Genomic DNA, 19484 nt, shown 5'->3' with positions numbered 1-19484 from the left:
AGTCAGGGGCACAGGCTGCAGCTGAAGCTGCCAAGCGTCGCTGTGAGGCTGGCAAGACAAGAGGAAGCCATTGTGGCCGATTCTGCTGGAGCCTTTTGCCCAGCCACGTGCAGCTGTGCCCACAGTATGGCCCCGTTTGGCGTCCCGGCTGGTGCGGATGCCTTGTTGAGCTGGTGCTGACACTGGGGCTCCTGCTGTTCCTGTGCACACTCTGCTGCTGTTTCTGTGGCGTCCAGAGCTGTTTCGGCAGCAGCGACTCGGCAGCCCTGCTCGAGGAGACATCGCCGCCCTCCCCATGGTGGCAGCAGCTGTGCGGGCCCAGAGCTCTGTGTCGAGGGGGCCTGGGTCACAGCACCGTGGCCTGGGCAGCCGCGGGGGCCTGGGCTGGCCGCCAGCCCTGCCTCTGCCCACTGCCCCTTCTTGGCAGCAGCCAGGGGCCGTGCCCCAGCAGGGCCCCCCTGCCCTCCTTGTCCCCAGCCAGCCCAGCCTCAGCACCTCGGCGTGGTCCCCACCCTCGTGCTGAGGCCCGGCCTTGAGGGCTTCTGCCGCAGGCCTGGGAGATGCTCATGGGAAGCGCCAGAGCAGCCGGGAGGCAGGAATGAGGCGGCTGCCTGGAGGCTGCTTATGGCCTCTGACAGCCACTTCCTCGGGCCTTCCCACCACCCCAGCCCCTCAGGGGCCTCCTGTTGTTCTGCCAAGGGGCAGAGGCGATTTAAAGGACACAGACAGCACTGGAAAGAATGCTCTTATTTTACTGTGAAATTAAGGAACCGCAAACGTAAAACGATACATTCGCTAAAACTAGGCACTTGGCTTTAGCAACAAGCAAAAATAAGCAAGGTAATGAATGCACCTAAATATTACTATCCAAGAGAAAGGAGATTGATTTAGAAAGATGCATCACCAATTGCCTAAATACCTTACCATCATCCAGATCTGCAGTCGTTGGGGAGCCCCGTTTCGCAGCAAGGAGCTGGAGAACCCTTCCCGTCAATTGGGAAAATCCTGTGGGGGCATCTATCCGTATGTGAGGTCTCCAAATTTGCCCCAAACGTGGGTCCAGCTTTTATAGGCCCAAATCAGGAAGTCCAAGTGACTTGATTGTTTTTTTAGCCCGGAAACACCTGGATCTGATGGCACACTTTGCAACCAGCAGGGGCCACAGCTTGGCCAGTGCCCAGGCCTTGCCTGGGAGAGTTTCCCCTCAAACACCCTGCAAACAGACCTTTATTCATGTCAGCTGGGGAAAGCTTCTTAAATTATCCATTGCTTGCAGATAACTGTACACGGTGATGGGAAAGTTTCTAAAGCAGCCCGTTTGGCGTTAAACAGCTAGCATAAGCATCTTTGTCATCTGTTTTTAGCTGAATAATACTGATGGTGTTAGTCACAGGTTGGCCAGGGTTCATCTCGTAGGTCAGCTCCGGCTGAGGCCTGCTGCTCAGGCCTCAGCACATCAGTTGCTCCTCTGACTTACAGGATGAATCATGGTTGTCAGACTGCCTCTGCAGTTGTTGCATATAGGGTGGGTTGATCTTGAGGCGTAGCTGCGAGCTGCCTTCCCTGTACTGTGTGCTGGATGAGTCGTACAATACAAGGAGCGAAACAAGGAATAAACAAGAAGGTAGCAGCTGCACAAAGGGAAAGGAGAAAGGGCCCCTTTGAGCCACAGACTCCCTGGCAGCCACAAGAATATATCTGGTTCCCAACATTCCCATGTCTGGGTTGGTACATGGGCTAATTTTCTCATCTCCCTAGTCGTCTGTTTTCCTACTTCTCCATTGTCATCAATTTGTAAGCGGCAGCTGGATTCATTTTCTTGCAGATTCATTTCCTGCAAACTCCTCCTTTTTCTGCCGGTAGTCTAAAACCACGCGATGCTGGAAAATCGCATTCCGCGTTTGCGTGGATCGGTCGGCCATAAGGTCAGGGGCGGCAGCCATCTGGTTAGTTATTATCTGTTGAAGAATGGTTAGAGGATCAGGGGCATGGGTCATTGATAGAATTGTGGGATCAGTAAAAGAACTGTACGAAGCAAAGGCCTGCAAGGAAAAAGCCTGCAAGCAAATGCCTGTGTGAGAAACAAGCCTGAGAAAAAACAGGGAGTTTTGAGGATGTGCAGCTGTGCAGATAAGATGTACTGGCCAGGAGAAGGGAGGGTGAACTCTGAATTCTTTAATCATAACATAACTAGTAGAAGCTTGCCAATGTAGTCTAATTATGTAGAAGCAGAAATGCGCTCTGATAGGTTTAAGCCAATAAAGTGTTAACAAGCTGATATACTATGTAAGTGCCTCTGGATTGCTAATAAACGGAGCTTGCTTTTATCAACCATATTGGTTGTTCTGCTATGTCTTCCCCCGCCAAAGTCCCCGAACTTTTCCAACAATTATCTCCGAGACAGCTTGCAGTCTTATTATCCAATTCAGATTATAGGCAGGTTCTCTGGCCCCTGACACCAATTGGCTAGGGCTCCATGGAGCCGGTTCATAATGTTGTATGACTCTCTCAGGTGGCCGTTCGTCATGTCCCCATCTTTGGGAGCTTCCCTTACTTAGCGAGGTGTCAAGAGACCATGTTTCTCTGACCAAATCATGACACACTTTGACTCTGAGCCCCATCCCCTGCCTTTGTGTCCATGTCCCTGATGAGCCTATTGTTAAGGATGTGCAGTGCATCAGTGAGATGGGTTCTCCACCAGGACAGGTGTCCATCTCCCAGGTTTCTCCACTGCTCTTTCAATAGCCCATCCATTCGCTCAGGTAATCCCACAGCTTGGGGATAATATGGTATGTGAAAACCCCACGGAATGTTTTTCTGCTCAGCGTACTGCTGAATGAATTTGTTCTGGAAATGAGACCCATTATCTGTTTGACTCGGTAATGGCATTCTGTAATACAGAATTATTGTGTCTATAGTACAGATGGTGCTATGCTGAGTGGCCTTCTCACAAGGATGGGCAACCAAATACCCAGGATATGTGTCTACGGCAGATATATCTACACCCTCGGTCCTGGGGTAAAGGTCCAATGTAATCCATTTGCCAAGTTGGTCCGGGCAATTTTCCTCTCCCCAGCGGTCCTTTTACAATGTTTGGCACCGGGCGTTTGTATATATGTTGGCACACAGGGCATTGAGCAATTCTAGTTCTACTCATATCGAGTGACATGGCAATGCCACGCTCTTGAGCCCACCTGTAAGGGGCTTTTTGTCCAAGGTGCACACATTTTTGGTGTGCACATTTTGCCGAGCCTTCGTGATCCTCCTTCGGAGGGAACTCTGGTCTGGCTTGGGAAATCTTTGCCCGGTTGCCTGCAACAGAGTCATAAAGTAGCTCTAAAGTGTCTGCGTTACTATGGGCATCAACATGAATCACAGTCACATCAGTTCTTTGTACCATTTGCCAAAGGTCACTCCACAGTTTCTTTCCCCAGACCTCTTTGGAGTAGATTTTCCAGGCTCTGCCTACCCATGTCCGTAGCCACGGAGCGAACCCATTTAGCTACCGACCAAGAAGCAGTATAGGAAAGGCATTCTCCTAGATCTTCTTGTTTTAAAGCCATATCAATTGCACAGAATTCAGCATATTGACTGCTTTTCCCCTCTCTGGTCATTTCTAGAAACTTTTCGGAATGAGGATGGTCAGCTACTGCTTTCCAAAACCTTTTCCCTCCTATATATTTAGCTGACCCATCCGTAAACCAAGCATGTTCTTTTTCCTGTGGCATTAGTTGATCTGAAGGCTTTTCCCACTTCCCTGGAGATTCCCTCTCAGTTGTGAAGTTGGCACTCACCTCTTGGTCCCTCCCGGGGCCAGCTGCTATTGGCTCATGAAGAGTGGCTATCTGCCCCGTTCCCAGCTTGGCCCTATCCCGAATATACCACTTCCACTTTACAATACCACACTCCGGAGTGTGCCCAATCCAATGGGCTTTCGGGGACCTTCTGACCCACTGCACAATAGGAATTTCCGGATGAAGAGCCACTTCATATCCTATGGTTAAGTTGTTCTGTTTCCAAAACTCAGTGCCCAATAACATGCCAATAACTGTTTCTCAAAAGGTGTGTAGTTGTTTCCTGCTTCTGGCAACTTCCTCCCACAAAACCCCGGGGGAACCTTTTTCTTTCCCTGTTTCTGCCAGAGGCTCCCATCAGCATGTGACCCATTTACAGGTACATTTAACTCAAGTTCTCCCTTTTGCATAGGCCATAGATCTAAAGGCCTTTTTGGCTAATAGCCTCTTTGGCTAATTCAAAGGCAGCCTGCTGCTCACTTCCCCATTCCAATTGCCTATTTCCCCTGGTTACTTTATGCAAAGGGGTTGAGATTTGTCTCAGATGCAGAATATGTTGTCTCCAAAAGACGAATAATCCAATAATTCTTGGTGCCTCCTTTTTATTTTGTGGCACTGCAAACTCTAAAATTTTCTGTCGGGCTTTGGGGAAGATTTCCCGATGCCCACATTGCCACTGAATTCCCAAAAATTTCACTTGAATTTTGGTAGGGTTAATTTCCCAGTCTTTCTGTTTCCTATGATCCACAACTAATTCAAGGACTTGTTGCATTTCCTCCTCATTGCTGCCCTGGACCAAGATGTCATCTATATAATGAATGAGTTGCGTATGAGGAGTCAGTTTGATTTCATCCAAGTGCTCGGCTGCTGTTTGATAACAAATTGTTGGGCCGTGCACACATGCCTGGGGCAATGTGCTGAGTGCGCAGTGTCGTCCTGCCACGTGAAGGCAAAGTGACGCCCCTGCTCCTCAGCAATGGGTATTGCAAAGAAAGCATCAGCCAAATCAATTCCTGCATACCAGGTTCTTCCAGAGTGTTCCTGGATTTTTTCTATTAAAGGAACAATATCTGGTACAGCTGCTGCAAGAGGTGGCTGTGTTTATTTGATTCTCTAAAGTCCACGGTCGTTCTCCATGACCTGTCACTTTTCTTGGCAGGCCAGACGGGGTCATTCCAAGCCATTCTAGTGGGTTTTAAAACATCCACTAAGTCTTTAATTGCCGGTGAAATGTCTTCATGCCCCCCGGGATTTGGTATTGCTTCACGGTTACCAATTTAGTTGTGGCAGGAATCTGCACGGGGGGCATTTTCACCTGCCTGACTAAAACTGGTCGGGCACTGATATAAGGCTTTGTCCCAAACTGATACAAACCGTTGGATAAATTTAAAGCCAGTCCCTTTAAGATACCAATCCCAACTATATATTCAGGGACCAGGACAATCATAACTGAATGCAATCATCTGGGGAGGTTCCCTAGTTTCATTTTGATTTGTGTTTGCACAGCTTCAATTTGTTTCCCCCCACCAAACCTGTAAGAATCACTGGTTGTCCTTTAAATTTCTTGGGATTCCCATAAATGTAAAGAGGCCTCCGCTCTGCTGTCAGTCCAGGCTTTTACAGTTTGTGAGGACCAGTTTTTCCAAAGTATCTGAAGCTCCACAGGAGGCCGCCAGTCCTTTTGTGCTGATTGCACGGGAGCTGGGCCCTTATCTCATTCTTGTTTAACATGCTGAACTATTTCCCTAGTGTCTTTGCAGGGATACAGGTCAGAATAGGGCCCCCAGCCCTCCCTCTCCCCCGGAACAGCCGACCCGCTCGCGGTGGGCCCTCCGCAAGCAGATGTGAAGTCCCGTTGAGGCTCCGGGGGTGCCGTAGACCGAGCTGTTCCCCTATTTTTTGCTTTAGCATTCTGCACTTTCTTGCTAGGTTTGTGCAATCCTCTCTGTTTCTGTGTCTTCCATAAATCAGGAGCTGGGATCCCATCAATTTTATCGTGAGACACGCTGAGGAGATTGACAGTTGGACTGACAATCTCTCCGAGAGCAAGGAGGACTGTATTGCACTAATATCCCTGCGACCAAGGGTATTGGCTTGCACTGAGATGCACTGGAGCCCAAATAGCAACGAATAACAAAAAAATGCAGGTGCCAATATGGTCCTTGTCAGTTTTGCTGAGCTTACTGCCTGCTGTTTCTGCTTGGCCTGTCAGTCAGCCGAGAACCAACATGTGAGTTACCCTGGCCAATGCGACAGGGCAAAGATACTCTGTGCTTAGCCACTGCTACTCCTAACAATCCTCTTTCTACCGGCCTTGTTGGCTTGCCAATAGATGACTGGCCAAAGGCTAAGGCAGTTAACAAACTTTTACAATCACACAATCACGCTGATGCTTGAGATCAGTGGGTTTCATACCTTCCCCGGGCAACTCTTGAGCTGCAAGAAATAGAGCTTTTAGGATCTGTGACAATGGACCTTTACTCTGGATCTGATCAGTCCAAAGTATGGGATGTTTCCCCTAACCAACCCATATTTACAGAGGAAAGTGCCTGGTGCAATTCCAGTTCACCACATATTTCACACTCTACTACTGTTCCTCTGACTTTGCCTCCAGGGGTGTTTTTTATTTGCGGAGACCGAGCATGGGCTGCGATTCCATCACACATCAAGGGAGGTCCTTGCAGCTTAGGATGACTCTCACTGTTAACACCTAACACATAGCTATGATTTTACAGCATAAACTACGGAGGGGAAAACGCAGCACCCGTGCGTTTGCCCCTGATTGTGATGACAACACCAAAGTTTGGCAACCAAGTGCTCGATGGGCTGTTTCCTTCCTTTCTCCACAAATAGCATCTGCTAAAGCACTGGGACTGTTAAACAAGTTAGGATGTTGGCTAGCTTGGCAGGCTAACGCTACTTCCCTTGCTTTAGCTGGATTATGAACAGGTGTTGGTTCAGTAAGGCACACTACACTGCAAAATAGAGCTGCCATTGATTTTTTGTTGCTAGCACATGGATGTAGATGTGAGGATTTTGATAGAACATGTTTTATGAATTTGTCTGATCATTCAAAATCGATTCATGCCCACATTATAGAATTACAAACAAGCGTGTCAAAATTGCATGAAGAATCAGAATCTGATTGGCTCAACAGTTTGTTTGGCAATTGGCAAATTGCAAGATAGATCAAAAATCTGCTTAAAATTAGATGCCCGGCCCTACTGGTTATTTTTTGCATCCTGCTCATTGTGCCATGTTTATTGTCTTTTTTGCAAAAGTATAGGAGAAAGGTTCACAAAGGATGTCTGGACTTCAGGCGGCTCTCTTGAAAGCTGTTTATTGCATAGGTGAAGTTACAGCAGTTCAGGGAGTGGGTATCCCGAGCCAGCCCTACAGCTGCCAGCTCCAGCTGTAGGCATACCTGAAGCCACCCGCTGTTCAAGTTACAAAGCATTAGATACTTTTCTTTGCTGAGTAGCTTAATACATAACAACCAATAAGCAGCAGACACAATACCTTTACATTGGCCTATAGCCTATCATAGCTACTACCATCACCATATTATAGTCATTATTATCCAATCACAAGAGTAAGTTACAATTTAAGCTTTCAGTGGAAAATTCTCAGACCTCTCTTCTTCTTGCTACATCAACATTTCTTGTTTGCCTGCGATAGCTCTCTGTTTGGTAAAAACATGTTTTCTATTTACTTATGCTCTTCTTGGGGCTCATTTACTTGGTGAAAAACATGTCTTTGTTTGTAGTCACATACCTTTGTCCTAATCATAAAAATCTCCTTCCAACTCATCTCCAACCTTTGCCTTCTCAGCTATTCAGTGATCACTGGTTCAGCAAAACATCTTTTACTCTATATCAAAACTTGGTTTCATTTCTACCTCATCCTCAGTTTCTACAGAGATCTTTCTGCCAAGCCTACATATCCGTGAAACTTTCTTACCAAATTTTCATCCTCTCCAACAAGAGAAAGAGAGAGAAATAAAAAAGAAAAAAAAGGCAACAAGAGAAAAGGAGGGAGGGAGGGACATGTCAGGACATCCTCCTGCCAGGGCTGACGCTCCTCACGGCCCCTCACGGCCCCTCTCAGCCCCTCTCAGCCCCTCACGGCCCCTCTCAGCCCCTCACGGCCCCTCACAGCCCCTCTCAGCCCCTCTCAGCCCCTCACGGCCCCTCTCAGCCCCTCACAACCCCTCTCAGCCCTTCTCAGCCCCTCACGGCCCCTCCCAGCCCCTCATGGCCCCTCTCAGCCCTTCTCAGCCCTTCACGGCCCCTCACGGCCCCTCTCAGCCCCTCACGGCCCCTCTCAGCCCTTCACGGCCCCTCACGGCCCCTCTCAGCCCCTCACGGCCCCTCTCGGCCCCTCACAGCCCCTCTCGGCCCCTCTCAGCCCCTCACGGCCCCTCTCAGCCCCTCTCGGCCCCTCACGGCCCCTCTCAGCCCCTCTCAGCCCCTCTCGGCCCCTCACGGCCCCTCACGGCCCCTCTCAGCCCCTCACGGCCCCTCTCAGCCCCAGGCACAGGGCTCCTCCCAAGGAGAAGGGGTCAGGCCCCGCTTGTTCTCCTTTTATTTCGGGCACTTCACAGCAACGAGCACAGAAAGGCTGAACCGGAGCCTTTCCGCAGTGGTTCCCTCGGGGTTAATGCCGAGGCCGAAGCTCTGTGCCGGCGCTGGCCCGAGCGCGAACATCCCTGCAGCCCCCGAGCCTTTGCTGTCCCCCGGGCCCGTTCCCTGTCCCCGAGTCCCGCCCGGCTCTGGCAGCAGCAGGAGCCGCAGCGCAGCGGGCGCCGGCCCGGCCCGGCCAGGGCTGCCGGCCACGAGCAGCAGCAGCGCCGGCCCTTCCCGCCCGCTCCCGCCTCGGCTTCCCAAGGGCTTTTTCCAGGTGAATTCTGGAGCAGAGCAACCATCACCACCAAACAGCCCCGATTCCTCAAGGCCCGGCTGTGCTGCCCTGAGCCAGCCTTCAGAGAAAAAAGGAAGGATCGGGTTCCAGCGCTGCTCTCAGCACGGTTTTACTCCCCCTGAGCTGACAGCATGGGGCTGTTGTTGCCTTTGCCTTGGGAACTGGAGATCGCGGCTGCTCTTGCCCCTCTTCTGGTTGCTACCTTGTGAAAAACGAGGTTCACTCTCCTGTTAGAATTTAAAGAGTTTAATATAAAGAAAATAAGAGAAACATAAAATAAAGCAAAGGGATAACGGCTGGGTGCCTTGGCGCTCTGCCAAGAGCACCCCTGATGCCCGAGGTGAGTCCTTTTTATACCATTTTTACTGTCTGTTCTCTATACATATTAAAACTTTTCCAGGAATTGATCTGCATGGCCACTCCTTGGGTCTGCCTTTTTAGAGTATGCGTAGTCTTCTGCCTTGTGGTTTTATTTCTTTTGATTCTTGGGGTTGGGCCCGCTAGGTAAGAGTCGATGGTAGGGTGGATCTCTTAATTCTCCAGACAGTCAGGGCTGATTGCAGCTTTGGGCCTCTTTGCCCCCCGGGCAGAGCGGTGATAGCGGCTCTCGGACCCTCCTGGCCGCCCGTTCTCCGGGTGGAGTAGCCTTTGGGCCCTTTTGTTCTCTGGACAAAGTGTTGATTAGCAGCTCCTTGGGCCTCATCCTCTGCTCCCTTGGAGGTTCTCTTACTTGCTCACACTTGCTAACATTCTTGCTAAAACGAGAGAAAACTACATCCACACAGCAAAAAGCATTTCTAACATTATCTACTTTAATACTTTGCGAGAAGCCAATACTATATGTTTATAACAATCCCCCCTTTTTCTATTTGATGAATCATTTGGCTTGAGCAATATTTCTTTTTTCTTGGCTTCTAATGTCTGTTCATTCTTTTCACAGATCAATTTGGCTTCTTCGAGAGGGTCTTTTATATCACTTTGTTTTTTTAATACCATAATTTTTTGTGCTGTTCCAGACATAGCCAACTTTGGGTCAGTAGGCATTGCCACAACTTGCATGCCTTGAACTACGCTGGTGATTAGCCGAATAAAGCAGGGGATCAAGCAAGGGAGAAATATTAGACCAGCTGTAGCACATAAGAGGAAGAAGCCTAGCTTCTTCCACCATTCTTTCCCCAATATGCCATCCCACCAGTTAGCAGTCATCATTGATTCCCATTTTTGGACCGGTACATGGGCTATTTTTCTGATATTGTTGGCGATATCTAGAACAGCATTCCCATTGTCATCAATTTTTAAACAACATTCCGATGTATTGAACTTCCCGCACACACCCCCTTCTTCAGCCAGTAAATAGTCTAGACCCAGCCTATTTTGCTATATTGCAGCTCTGGTTTGGCGTTGCTGGCTGACTATTAATTTCATAGCCTCAGCTGTTTCATTGGTTATGATTTCTACAAGGGCTTGGAGTCTGATGATACGATTCAGCATGTAAATTGGGGTTCGATATCCCCAACTTCTATCTTGTGCCCAGGTAGCTGGCCCATATGTTTCTAATATTCGTTCAGGGGGCCATTCCTCATTTTTCCATTTTTGGAATCCTCCAATTAAATCTCTTTTCTTTCTTTTGAAGTCTTCATAGATAGGTATTCCTAATTGATCTCCCTCTGGTTCTGGTAAAAGGAAAAACCCTGGTTGAATGATTCCTAATGTACAACTCCCTTTCCAATATGAAGGGAGTCTTGGGTATGCCCTTTTCCCACATATCCAAAATAAGCCATCTGGTGCTTTCCAATAATCACCTTCTTGTTGATTTATATTCTCCCAAAATTTGGATATTTCTGGGATTCCAAAATAAGGATTTTTCCTTGTGTCATTACACTGAAAGAGTCCAATTTCATTATCACATATACAGCCTTTTCCTTTTTTCTGAGCCCAATACCAAGTTGGTTTTTCTGGGACCTACCACGTTGAGGTTTTGTTGCTCACTTTATACCTTTTACAGGGAGTGTTTCCTACTTCATTAAGAAAGTTCTTCCCAGTTCGCCAGAGGCATTCTTCCCCTATCACTGTTGAACTTAAAATCCACCCCTCAGGTCGGTTCCCCCCTCTTATATTTGTCCGGTTCCATTTAAGGAGTTCTGCCGGGCCTATGCTGCTACCTTTCCATGGCCATTCTTCTGTCATCAAAGCTCCTCCACAGACCCAACAGTTGGTTATGTTAAGTTCCTTACCTATCCTCTCCCCCAATTCCACAAACAGGTTTTTTCCTAACCTTGGGGTGTTTTCCTCTTTTAACTGTTGTTTAAGCTTTGCATACAGGTCCTGGCGTGAGGTGAATATAGGGCGAGGTTGCTGTGCTGGCTTTGTATTTTTACTTACCACTTGTTCTTTTACCAAATCTTGGGCTGTTCCCCTGGTGGCAGCTGTGAAACAAATCCACTTTTCTCCTTTTGGACAATTACTTCCTAGTCTGTTTCCACTTCGTCATAGGTTAGCAAGCATAGTCCCGGAAGGGATGTCCTTGCTAAGGGGTGCTTACAGTTTCCTCTGGGAACTGATAGAACCTATCAGTGGCCAGTTTGAATATGGACAATTCTTTAAGCCACTTAAAGTTGTGACCACCTCTGTGATCCACATTTAAGAATAGGCAAACTCCCCCTCCAAGCTCTCTCTCTCATTTCCAGCGCTGGGACAGGTGGCTGCGGGGCCCGTGTGGGGGCCAGCGGGCCCGGCCAGGCCCTGCTTGGGCCAGGCCGGGCTGGGCCACGGCCATCCTGGAGCCATGGACCTGTTCCAGCCGTGGAACCCCCCCCACTGCCTTGCCGTGGGCAGCCAGAGCGGCTCGGCTCTCCCCCTTCTCCCCTGCGATAAGAAAAATTCAACATTCCAGCTGCAAAGCTGCAAGGCCAAGGTGAGATTAACCCTTTTTATTGCTGTGAAGAGCTGAAAACCTGAGGGAAGAGAGAGAGGAGATGCTTAAAGCTGAAATTCTGTTGTGAAGCTATGATATATCAGAGTATCCTGTTGTAATTTCATGAAGATATGGGGGTGGAGTGTTCAACTCGTAAGCAAAAGCACCTGCACTGAGATAGGCAGATGCTGACGCCGCTGTAATTTCATGAGAAGTTTGGACAGGGAGAGATGAACCAGATGAGGACTTTTGCTCCAAACGGGAAAGGAGAAAACCTCAGTCCCTAGAGATGCTCCCAGAGATAGTTCTAAAGATGAAGATGATGAAGACCCTTTGCTCCCAGGGAAGGAGAAGGGCCTCTGTTTTTGTTTCTGAATGGCTCAACCTTAAAACTGTACCCCAAAAAACTTCAAGAGTGGACCCTCGAAAGCAGTTGCGGGAAAAGCTGCAAGTCAGGGGAAAGGACTCACACGCAGGCAGAGAGACTCCTCTTCCTAAATGGACTGAACAATATTTGGAAGTGGGCGGCTGTCTTGTTGTGATAATGTTTTCATAGCATGAGCAAGAAGAGACTTCTCTTTCTAAATGGACTGAACAAGGTTATTATGGAAGTGGTAAACAGACTGAACATCTTAAGGGTTGTTTTTTCACATTGTCAGTGGGAGAAGGGAGGAAGGTGGGGGGAGGAGGAGAGTTCTGAAGGTGGTATAATTTTTTTTTTTTTCCTCTTTTAGGTCTGTTAATAAACTTCTTTATATTCTTTCAAGTTTGGTGCCTGCTTTGCATTTCTCCTAATTCTTATCTCACAGCAAATAAACAGTAATGAGTATTTTGGACCAAACCACTACACACTTGTTCCCAAATTTTCTGTAATCCAATATTTTTCCCCTTTATGCATACAAATACCTAATTTGGACGAGTCACAGCAGTGACTGTTGATATGGGTATGAGTAATAAGAAAGAAGCCCCGGTGTCTTTCCATGTAGAGCTTTCGGTAGCATTTGTAACATGGTCTTGCTGGTGTCCCGAAAGGGACCAGGATAAGTGACAAAAGAAGGAATAGCAGAGGTCCGGCATGGCTTATACTCCCACCTCCCTTGCCTATGAGGTTGCAACCCATAGCAGGTGTATTGGATCTTCTCGGTGGCGAGTACAGTGGCCAACCCGGTCTTGCCCTCTATTTCCTTGTCACTTCCTTTGTAGCTTTTAGGCACCTTTTTTAACTGTTTGTGTCTTACGTATTTCCCATTCAACAGGCACTGGTATTTCCCATCTGCAGAGCAAAGTTATTGCTTTTGTTGCTTATGATTTTGTCTGGATACGGGGGTTGATTTGTGCTTGACACCTTTTACAACTAGGGTGTCGATGATGTGAAATGCCAGTTTCCCTCCAGATTGATTACTTATATTTGACCTGGCTGGCATGCCCCGTATTAGAATGATTCAAACAGGGTATATGATGTGGCACTGATGGAAGTTGTGATTCTCCCCCTTCTCAATACAAATCACAGGCTAGAATCAGAATATGAGAGTTCCCTGTTTGATACAGTCCCAACCCTTCCTGTTTGAAGTGAGAATATTCTTCTCCAAGATGTCCCAGAATTTGTCCAGGGGTCACTGATATAAATTTGGCTTTTACTTCTCAGTTAGGTGTGATTCTTTGCATATCCCTTGGATTATTCAGATTGCTCTAGTTCTTTGACACCTGGCCTCCGTTTAAGAATCAATTTGGTGTCACCTGGTTTGGATATTACAGTCCACTCTTCAGGTTCTTTTACAGGTCCTTTGATTCTGCTGGCATGGATCCACCCTCGTTCCTTGGTCCGGACTGCGGCCTCAGTCGTCAGCAGTACCTGAAAAGGACCCTCCCATTGTGGAGTCAAAGATTGTTCCTTCCATGTTTTTACCAATACCCATTCCCCTGGGTGGATATTATGAATTCTGAACTCCAAAGTTGTGGTTTGAGGGATCATTCCTTTCAGCCTCAAATTTTCAAGTGTTCTGGCAATTGTGGTGACATATTTTTTGACTCTTGCTTCTCCCACTTCATAAGTGGCTGTTTCATGTTGAGTGGTAAGGAAGGGTAATCCGAACATCATCTCATAAGGAGATACTCCCAGATCTGACCTGGGCTGTGTTCGGATTCTCAACAGAGCCAAAGGTAAACACTTTACCCATGACATTTGAGTTTCAATCATTAATTTTGTTAAAGTTTTCTTCAAAGTCTGGTTCATTCTTTCTACTCGGCCTGAACTTTGTGGGTGCCAGGGGGTATGTAATTCCCATTTTATTCCCAAGGCTTGAGTTATTTGTTGTAAGATTTTGGATGAAAAATGTGTTCCTCTATCTGAGTCTATTTTATTAACCATTCCATATCTGGGAATAATTTGTTCCAGAAGGGTTTTGCATACTATGTTAGCTGTAGCTCTGGTAGCAGGAACTGCTTCCACCCAATGAGTTAGATGGTCTACTATTACTAATAGGAACTTCCATCTTTGTACTTGAGGAAGTTCAGTGAAATCTACTTGGATACTTTGGAATGGTCGCAGAGCTAACTCGCGGCCTCCTAATGTTGTTTTTCTCATTATTTTCCTATTCACTCTTTGGCAAGTTATACAGTTCCCAGTTATTTGTTTTGCTACCCCAAAGATTCCAATACACCCATAATTTCTCAGAAAATGATCGCACAAAGCTTGAGTGCCCCAATGAGTTTTTTGATGCATATCTTCTAATATTCTCTTAGTGAGTGGCTTATTAAGTAACTGTCTCCCATCAGGGAGTTTCCATTTTCCAGATTGATCCTGTTTTCCCCCTATCTTAATGTTGGGGTTTTAGTTTAGTCTTAGGTTTTTTTTCTGTTAAAGGAATTTTCTCCCATATGCATGTTGCTAGGGGACAAATAGCTGTACTTAAGAAAGACAAAAAAGGGAGTGGGGCGGGCCTGGCTACTTTTTTGTCTACACCTGGGTGTGGGGTCAGTTCGCTCTGAGCGTCCGGAGAGAGAAGCTGCAGAGAAAGGAGCTGCTGCTTCTTTCTTTTTGGCCGTTCTTCTCTTCCTGCTGGAAACAACGCCGGGACCCCAAAAGCCGCTTTTCTTGCCCTGCTGGAGGCCGAGCTGTGGCTGCCCTGCCCCACTGCTGCTGCTTCGAGTTTTCGCTACGCTGTAGCCCTGCTCGCCCTGCCTGCCTGGGCATCCGTGGGGTTCTCCCATCTGGATACATCTCGCCTGCCACCCGGGATTTGCGTTCGTCCCTGCCGCTCTAGCCTGCCGCTTTAGCCTGCTGCTCCCGCCTGCCGTTTCCAGCCTGCCGTTCCCGAGAGTCCGGGATCGGCTGCCCAGGGGTTTGTGAAGCCTTTGTTCCTTCCCTTCCCGGGATTCCAGGGCACGGGTGCCGCGTGTTTCCTGAGCTCGCTCCGGAGCGCCCCCTGCAGCCGCGGGGGAACCATCGCACCTGCCCTGCTCACCGGGAGCCGCCAGCGCCCCTGCCGGCTGCGAGCGGAACTGCACCCGAGGGGAAAGGGCCTGACAGCCGAGAAGGCTGGGACTGGGTTTGTGTGTGCTGTTACTGCCATAGTTGTTGTTGTTTTGTTTGACTGGTTATATACATATACATATATATATATATATATATATATATATATAGTAAAGAACTGTTATTCCTATTTCCCACATCTTTGCCTAAAGGCCCTTGATTTCAAAATATAATAACTTGGAGGGAAAAAGGGTTATATCTGCCACTTCAAGGGGGGGCTTCTGCCTTCCTTAGCAGACACCTGTCTTTCAAACCGAGACACTTAAATAATTCTTTTTCTTCTTCTTTACTAAATTTGGGGAATTCTAATTCTCCCCTTTCTGGGGTCAGGATTAACATAGTTCGTTTAGTCTCATTTTCTGCTGCATCTTTGGCTTCTTGGTCTGCTAGATTATTCCCTCTTATTTCTGGGGTCATCCCTTTTTGGTGTCCTTTGATATGCACTACAGCTATTTCTTCAGGCAATTTTAATGCCTCCAACACTTCTGAAATCAGGCCTTCATGTATCAGTTCCTTCCCCTTTGAATTTAGTAAACCCCTTTCTTCCCAGATTTTTCCAAAGGTATGTATTACCCCAAAGGCATACTTTGAATCAGTATAGATGGTCCCCTTTTTGTGTGCTAAATGCTCCAGTGCTCTTTTTAGAGCGTATAATTCACAAGATTGCGCTGACCAATTTGAAGGTAGTTTTCCTTTTTCGATGGTCTGCATATTTATCCCATCGACTAAGGCATATCCTGACATTCTTTTTCCTTGCAAGCATCTGGATGAACCATCCACATATATTCTTTCCCCTTCTAAGAGGGCTTGTTCTTCTAGATTTTCCCGAACTTTTGTTTGGTATTGAATAATTTCCAAGCAATCATGTGCCAGGTCATCTTTTGGTTCTCCATAGAGGAATTGGGCCGGATTGAGGCTTTTGCTTGTTTCTATAGTTAGATCATTACTGTCAATCAGAATTGCTTCATATTTTAGTATCCTGGAGTCTGTTAACCATTTTTCAGCTTTTTGATTTAGCACATTTCGTACCGCATGGGGTGTGGATACAATCAGTTTACTTCCAAAGGTGAGCTTACGGCTCTCCTCCACCAAAACAGCAGTAGCTGCTATGGCTTGAATGCATACTGGCCAGCCACAGCTTACTGGGTCCAATAGTTTAGATAAATAAGCTATTATTTAGATAAATAATAGTTTAGATAAATAAGCTATCTTCTCACCCCTCCCCATTCCTGGACTAATACACCATGAGCTACTCCATTTTCTGCATTCACATATAAATGAAAGGGTTTTTCTAGTGAGGGTAAGCTTAGGGCTGGTACCGAGGCTAGTTTCAACTTCAATTTTTCTAATTTATTATCATCATCTTTGGTCCATTGTATATTGTCTCCCCCTGTTAATTTTTCATATAAAAATTTTACTGCTTGTGTATATCCCTCAATCCATAGTCTGCAATATCCCAGTAGCCCCAGCAGTCTCCTAACCTCCTTTTTTGAAGAGGGAGGAGGGAGGGATAAAATCCCTGTAATTCTTTCAGGGCTTAGTTTTCGGCTACCTTTGCTTATCAGGTGGCCAAGATATTTTACTTCTGATTCCACAAACGGTAATTTCCTTTTTGATGCCCTTAGTCCCTTTTCCCCAAGAAAATTTAGAAGCTTTATAGTAGCTTCTTTAACTTTAATTTCATCTTCCCCTGATATCAGAAGATCATCTACATATTGGATAATTTGTATTCCTGGGGGAGTGGGGAAGGTTTGTAATATTTCTCCCAAGGCTTGCCCAAATAAATTTGGGGCCTCACAATACCCCTGTGGCAGTTTAGTCCACCTCAATTGGTTCTTTTTCCCTGTGTTTGGATCTTCCCATTCAAAGGCAAAAATATTTCGGCTTTCCTCTGCCGGTGGGCAGGCCCAAAAGGCATCTTTAAGATCCACCACACTAAACCACTGATGTTGAGGTGGAATTTTACTTAAAAGAGTGTAGGGATTAGGAACCATAGGGTAGCAGGCCCGTGTTCTTTTGTTTACTTCTCTCAAATCTTGCACTAATCTATAATTTCCATCAGATTTCTTCACTGGGAGAATAGGGGTATTATGAGGGGATTTACAAGGTTCTAGTGTCCCATCCTTTATTAATTCTTCTATTACTGGTTTTAAGCCTTTTCTCCCTTCTAAAGATACAGGGTACTGACGTACACGAATGGGACATTCTTCTTTGTCAATTGTGACCCTTATGGGGTCAATATCTAGTCCACCCCTATTCCCTTCCCCAGCCCAAACTTCTCTGTTAATTTTTCTTTCATCTTCTTAGCTAAGTTTTAACACTTTGGCCGTCATTCTCCCTTCTTCTGGTATGACCCCAATCCCCAGCTGGATTTGTAAATCCCTTCCTAATAAATTGCTGCCAGCCCCAGGAACTAACAAAACATCCCCTATCCCTATTTTTGTTTCCCCTTCAATAACCACATCTTTAATGACAGGGACCTTAAATCCTTCCCCCTTTGCTCCCGTTACTTTTACCATATCACTACTTACATCACACCCTTTTGGAATATTCATCACACAAGTCCTTTCTGCCCCAGTGTCAACTATAAATTCTAATACTTCCTCTTGGGGGCCTACTTTTAAAGTTATCACAGGCTCCAGATGGTATTTATCCCCCCAAAAATAGAGCCCATGACTTCCCTATTTCTCTTCTGTGTGTGTCTCTTGAAATATTTTCAGATCCCTCCTCAGGTGGGGGCATTCCCTTTTATAATGCCCTTCTTCCTTGCAATAAAAACAGGCATCCCTGGGTTGTTCTTGGAAACTTGATTGTGCTGAGGTTTTATTTTTCTCCCTTCCACCATTTCTGAATCTTGAACGTTTAGGAGTGTTACCTGAGGGCTTTTGATTTAGGTTTTTTTGGAAGGTACTCTCTCGCACAGTGGCTATCATGATCTTTGCTTCCACTTTGGCTTTTTCTTCATCCCTCCGGACATATATTTTTTGAGCTTCCCTTACTAGATCTTGTAATGGCTTCTCATACCAGTCTTCTATTTTTCCAATTTTTTCCTAATATCTGGCCAGGCATGTGTGACAAAGTTAACTCTTAGCAGGGCTTGCCCTGCTAGGGACTCTGGGTCTATCCCAGAGTATTGTTTCATATTCTTGCGGAGCCTCTCCAGCCACTCAGTCGGGGTTTCTTCCTTCCCTTGCTGCCCCTCAAAGGCCTTTCTGACATTTTGTCCTCGAGGTGCCCCTTCTTTTATCCCCTTGATTATCAAGTTACGATAATCATTCATATGTCCCCTCCCAGCTTCCTCATTTTGGTTCCAGTTAGGAGGTGTAATGGGCATTTTCTGATCCCCGGGTGGACCTTGTTGGTTTTATCTTTCCCAAATTTTTATGCCAGCAATTCTAATCATTTCTCTTTCTTCTTGGGAGAATATTATTTTCATTATTGATTGCATTTCTTCCCAAGTGAAAATGTTGGGACCTAGGAACTGGTCCAACTGTTCAGCTGTACCTATGGGGTCTTCTAATAATCCTTTAATTTCCTTTTTGAAATCCTAACCTCTGTAGAGGTTAGAGGAGCATTCACAAAGCTGGTTCCCCCTCCTCCCATAGGTACTTCTCTTAATGGAAATAAATGAATTTCTCGGCTTCCCTCTGTTTGTTTAGCAATGGAGGGATTGTTGGGCTGCCTCTGAGCCTTAATGGCACCTCTTGTATTCTGGTATGGTGCTCCTTCGTTAAGAAGAGGGTTTATTTGGGAAGAAAGCACCAAACTCCCCTGGGGAAGAGGAGCAGATTCAGAGTCCGGCGCTGAAGCCGAAAATTCTGCGGTGCAGAGAGTGGGGGTGGGGTGTGGCAGTGAAGCCAAATACTCCGGAGCACAGGAGGCGGGGACCGGCACTAAAGCCGGGTTTCTCAAGGCAGGAGAGGTGGGGGCTGAGGCCGGGACGTGTGACGTTCCTCTTGATTCAATTGAGGCTGCTGGGATTCCCGAGATTCCCGGGAAGGGTGGGATCCCCGGCATGGGTGGGGGCAGGGCTCCCCCCCCCCGCTCCATTGGGGCGGGAGAGCTGCCGGGGGAGAGGCCCCTGGAGCCGGCGGAGGGGGAGCTGCCAGGGGAGAGGCCCCCGGATCCGGTGGAGGGGGGGGGCTACCGGGGGAGAGGCCCCCGGAGCCGGGGGGAGGAGGGCAGCTCCTGATCCTGGCAGCGGGGGAAGCCCCGGAGCTGGGAGGGGGGGTGCAGCTTCTGGTGCTGGCGGCGGGGGCAATACTTCTAAAGGGTCCCACCCTTTTTTCTCTCCTGTTTGCTTTTCCTCTGGGGTTTCTGATAT

The 19484-nt window shown here is 47.2% G+C and overlaps 1 protein-coding gene across 1 annotated transcript in view; it reads right to left on the bottom strand.

Annotated features, from left to right (window-relative positions):
- Positions 1 to 1811: 1811 nt before the first annotated feature.
- LOC309585654 (olfactory receptor 14J1-like) overlaps positions 1812 to 19484 on the bottom strand; it is a gene marked incomplete at both ends in the record, with an annotated part of 57436 nt that continues 39763 nt past the window's right edge. Inside the window, one exon of the mRNA XM_082303574.1 lies at positions 1812 to 1958. Within this exon, the coding sequence (XP_082159700.1) occupies positions 1812 to 1958 (147 nt within the window). The remainder of the gene's footprint in view (positions 1959 to 19484) is intronic.

This window comes from Coloeus monedula, assembly GCF_965178545.1.
Source record: "Coloeus monedula genome assembly, contig: HAP1_SCAFFOLD_89, whole genome shotgun sequence".
In the NCBI taxonomy this organism is placed as follows: Eukaryota; Metazoa; Chordata; class Aves; order Passeriformes; family Corvidae; genus Coloeus; species Coloeus monedula.
This window is presented reverse-complemented; position numbering and strand designations above follow the sequence as displayed.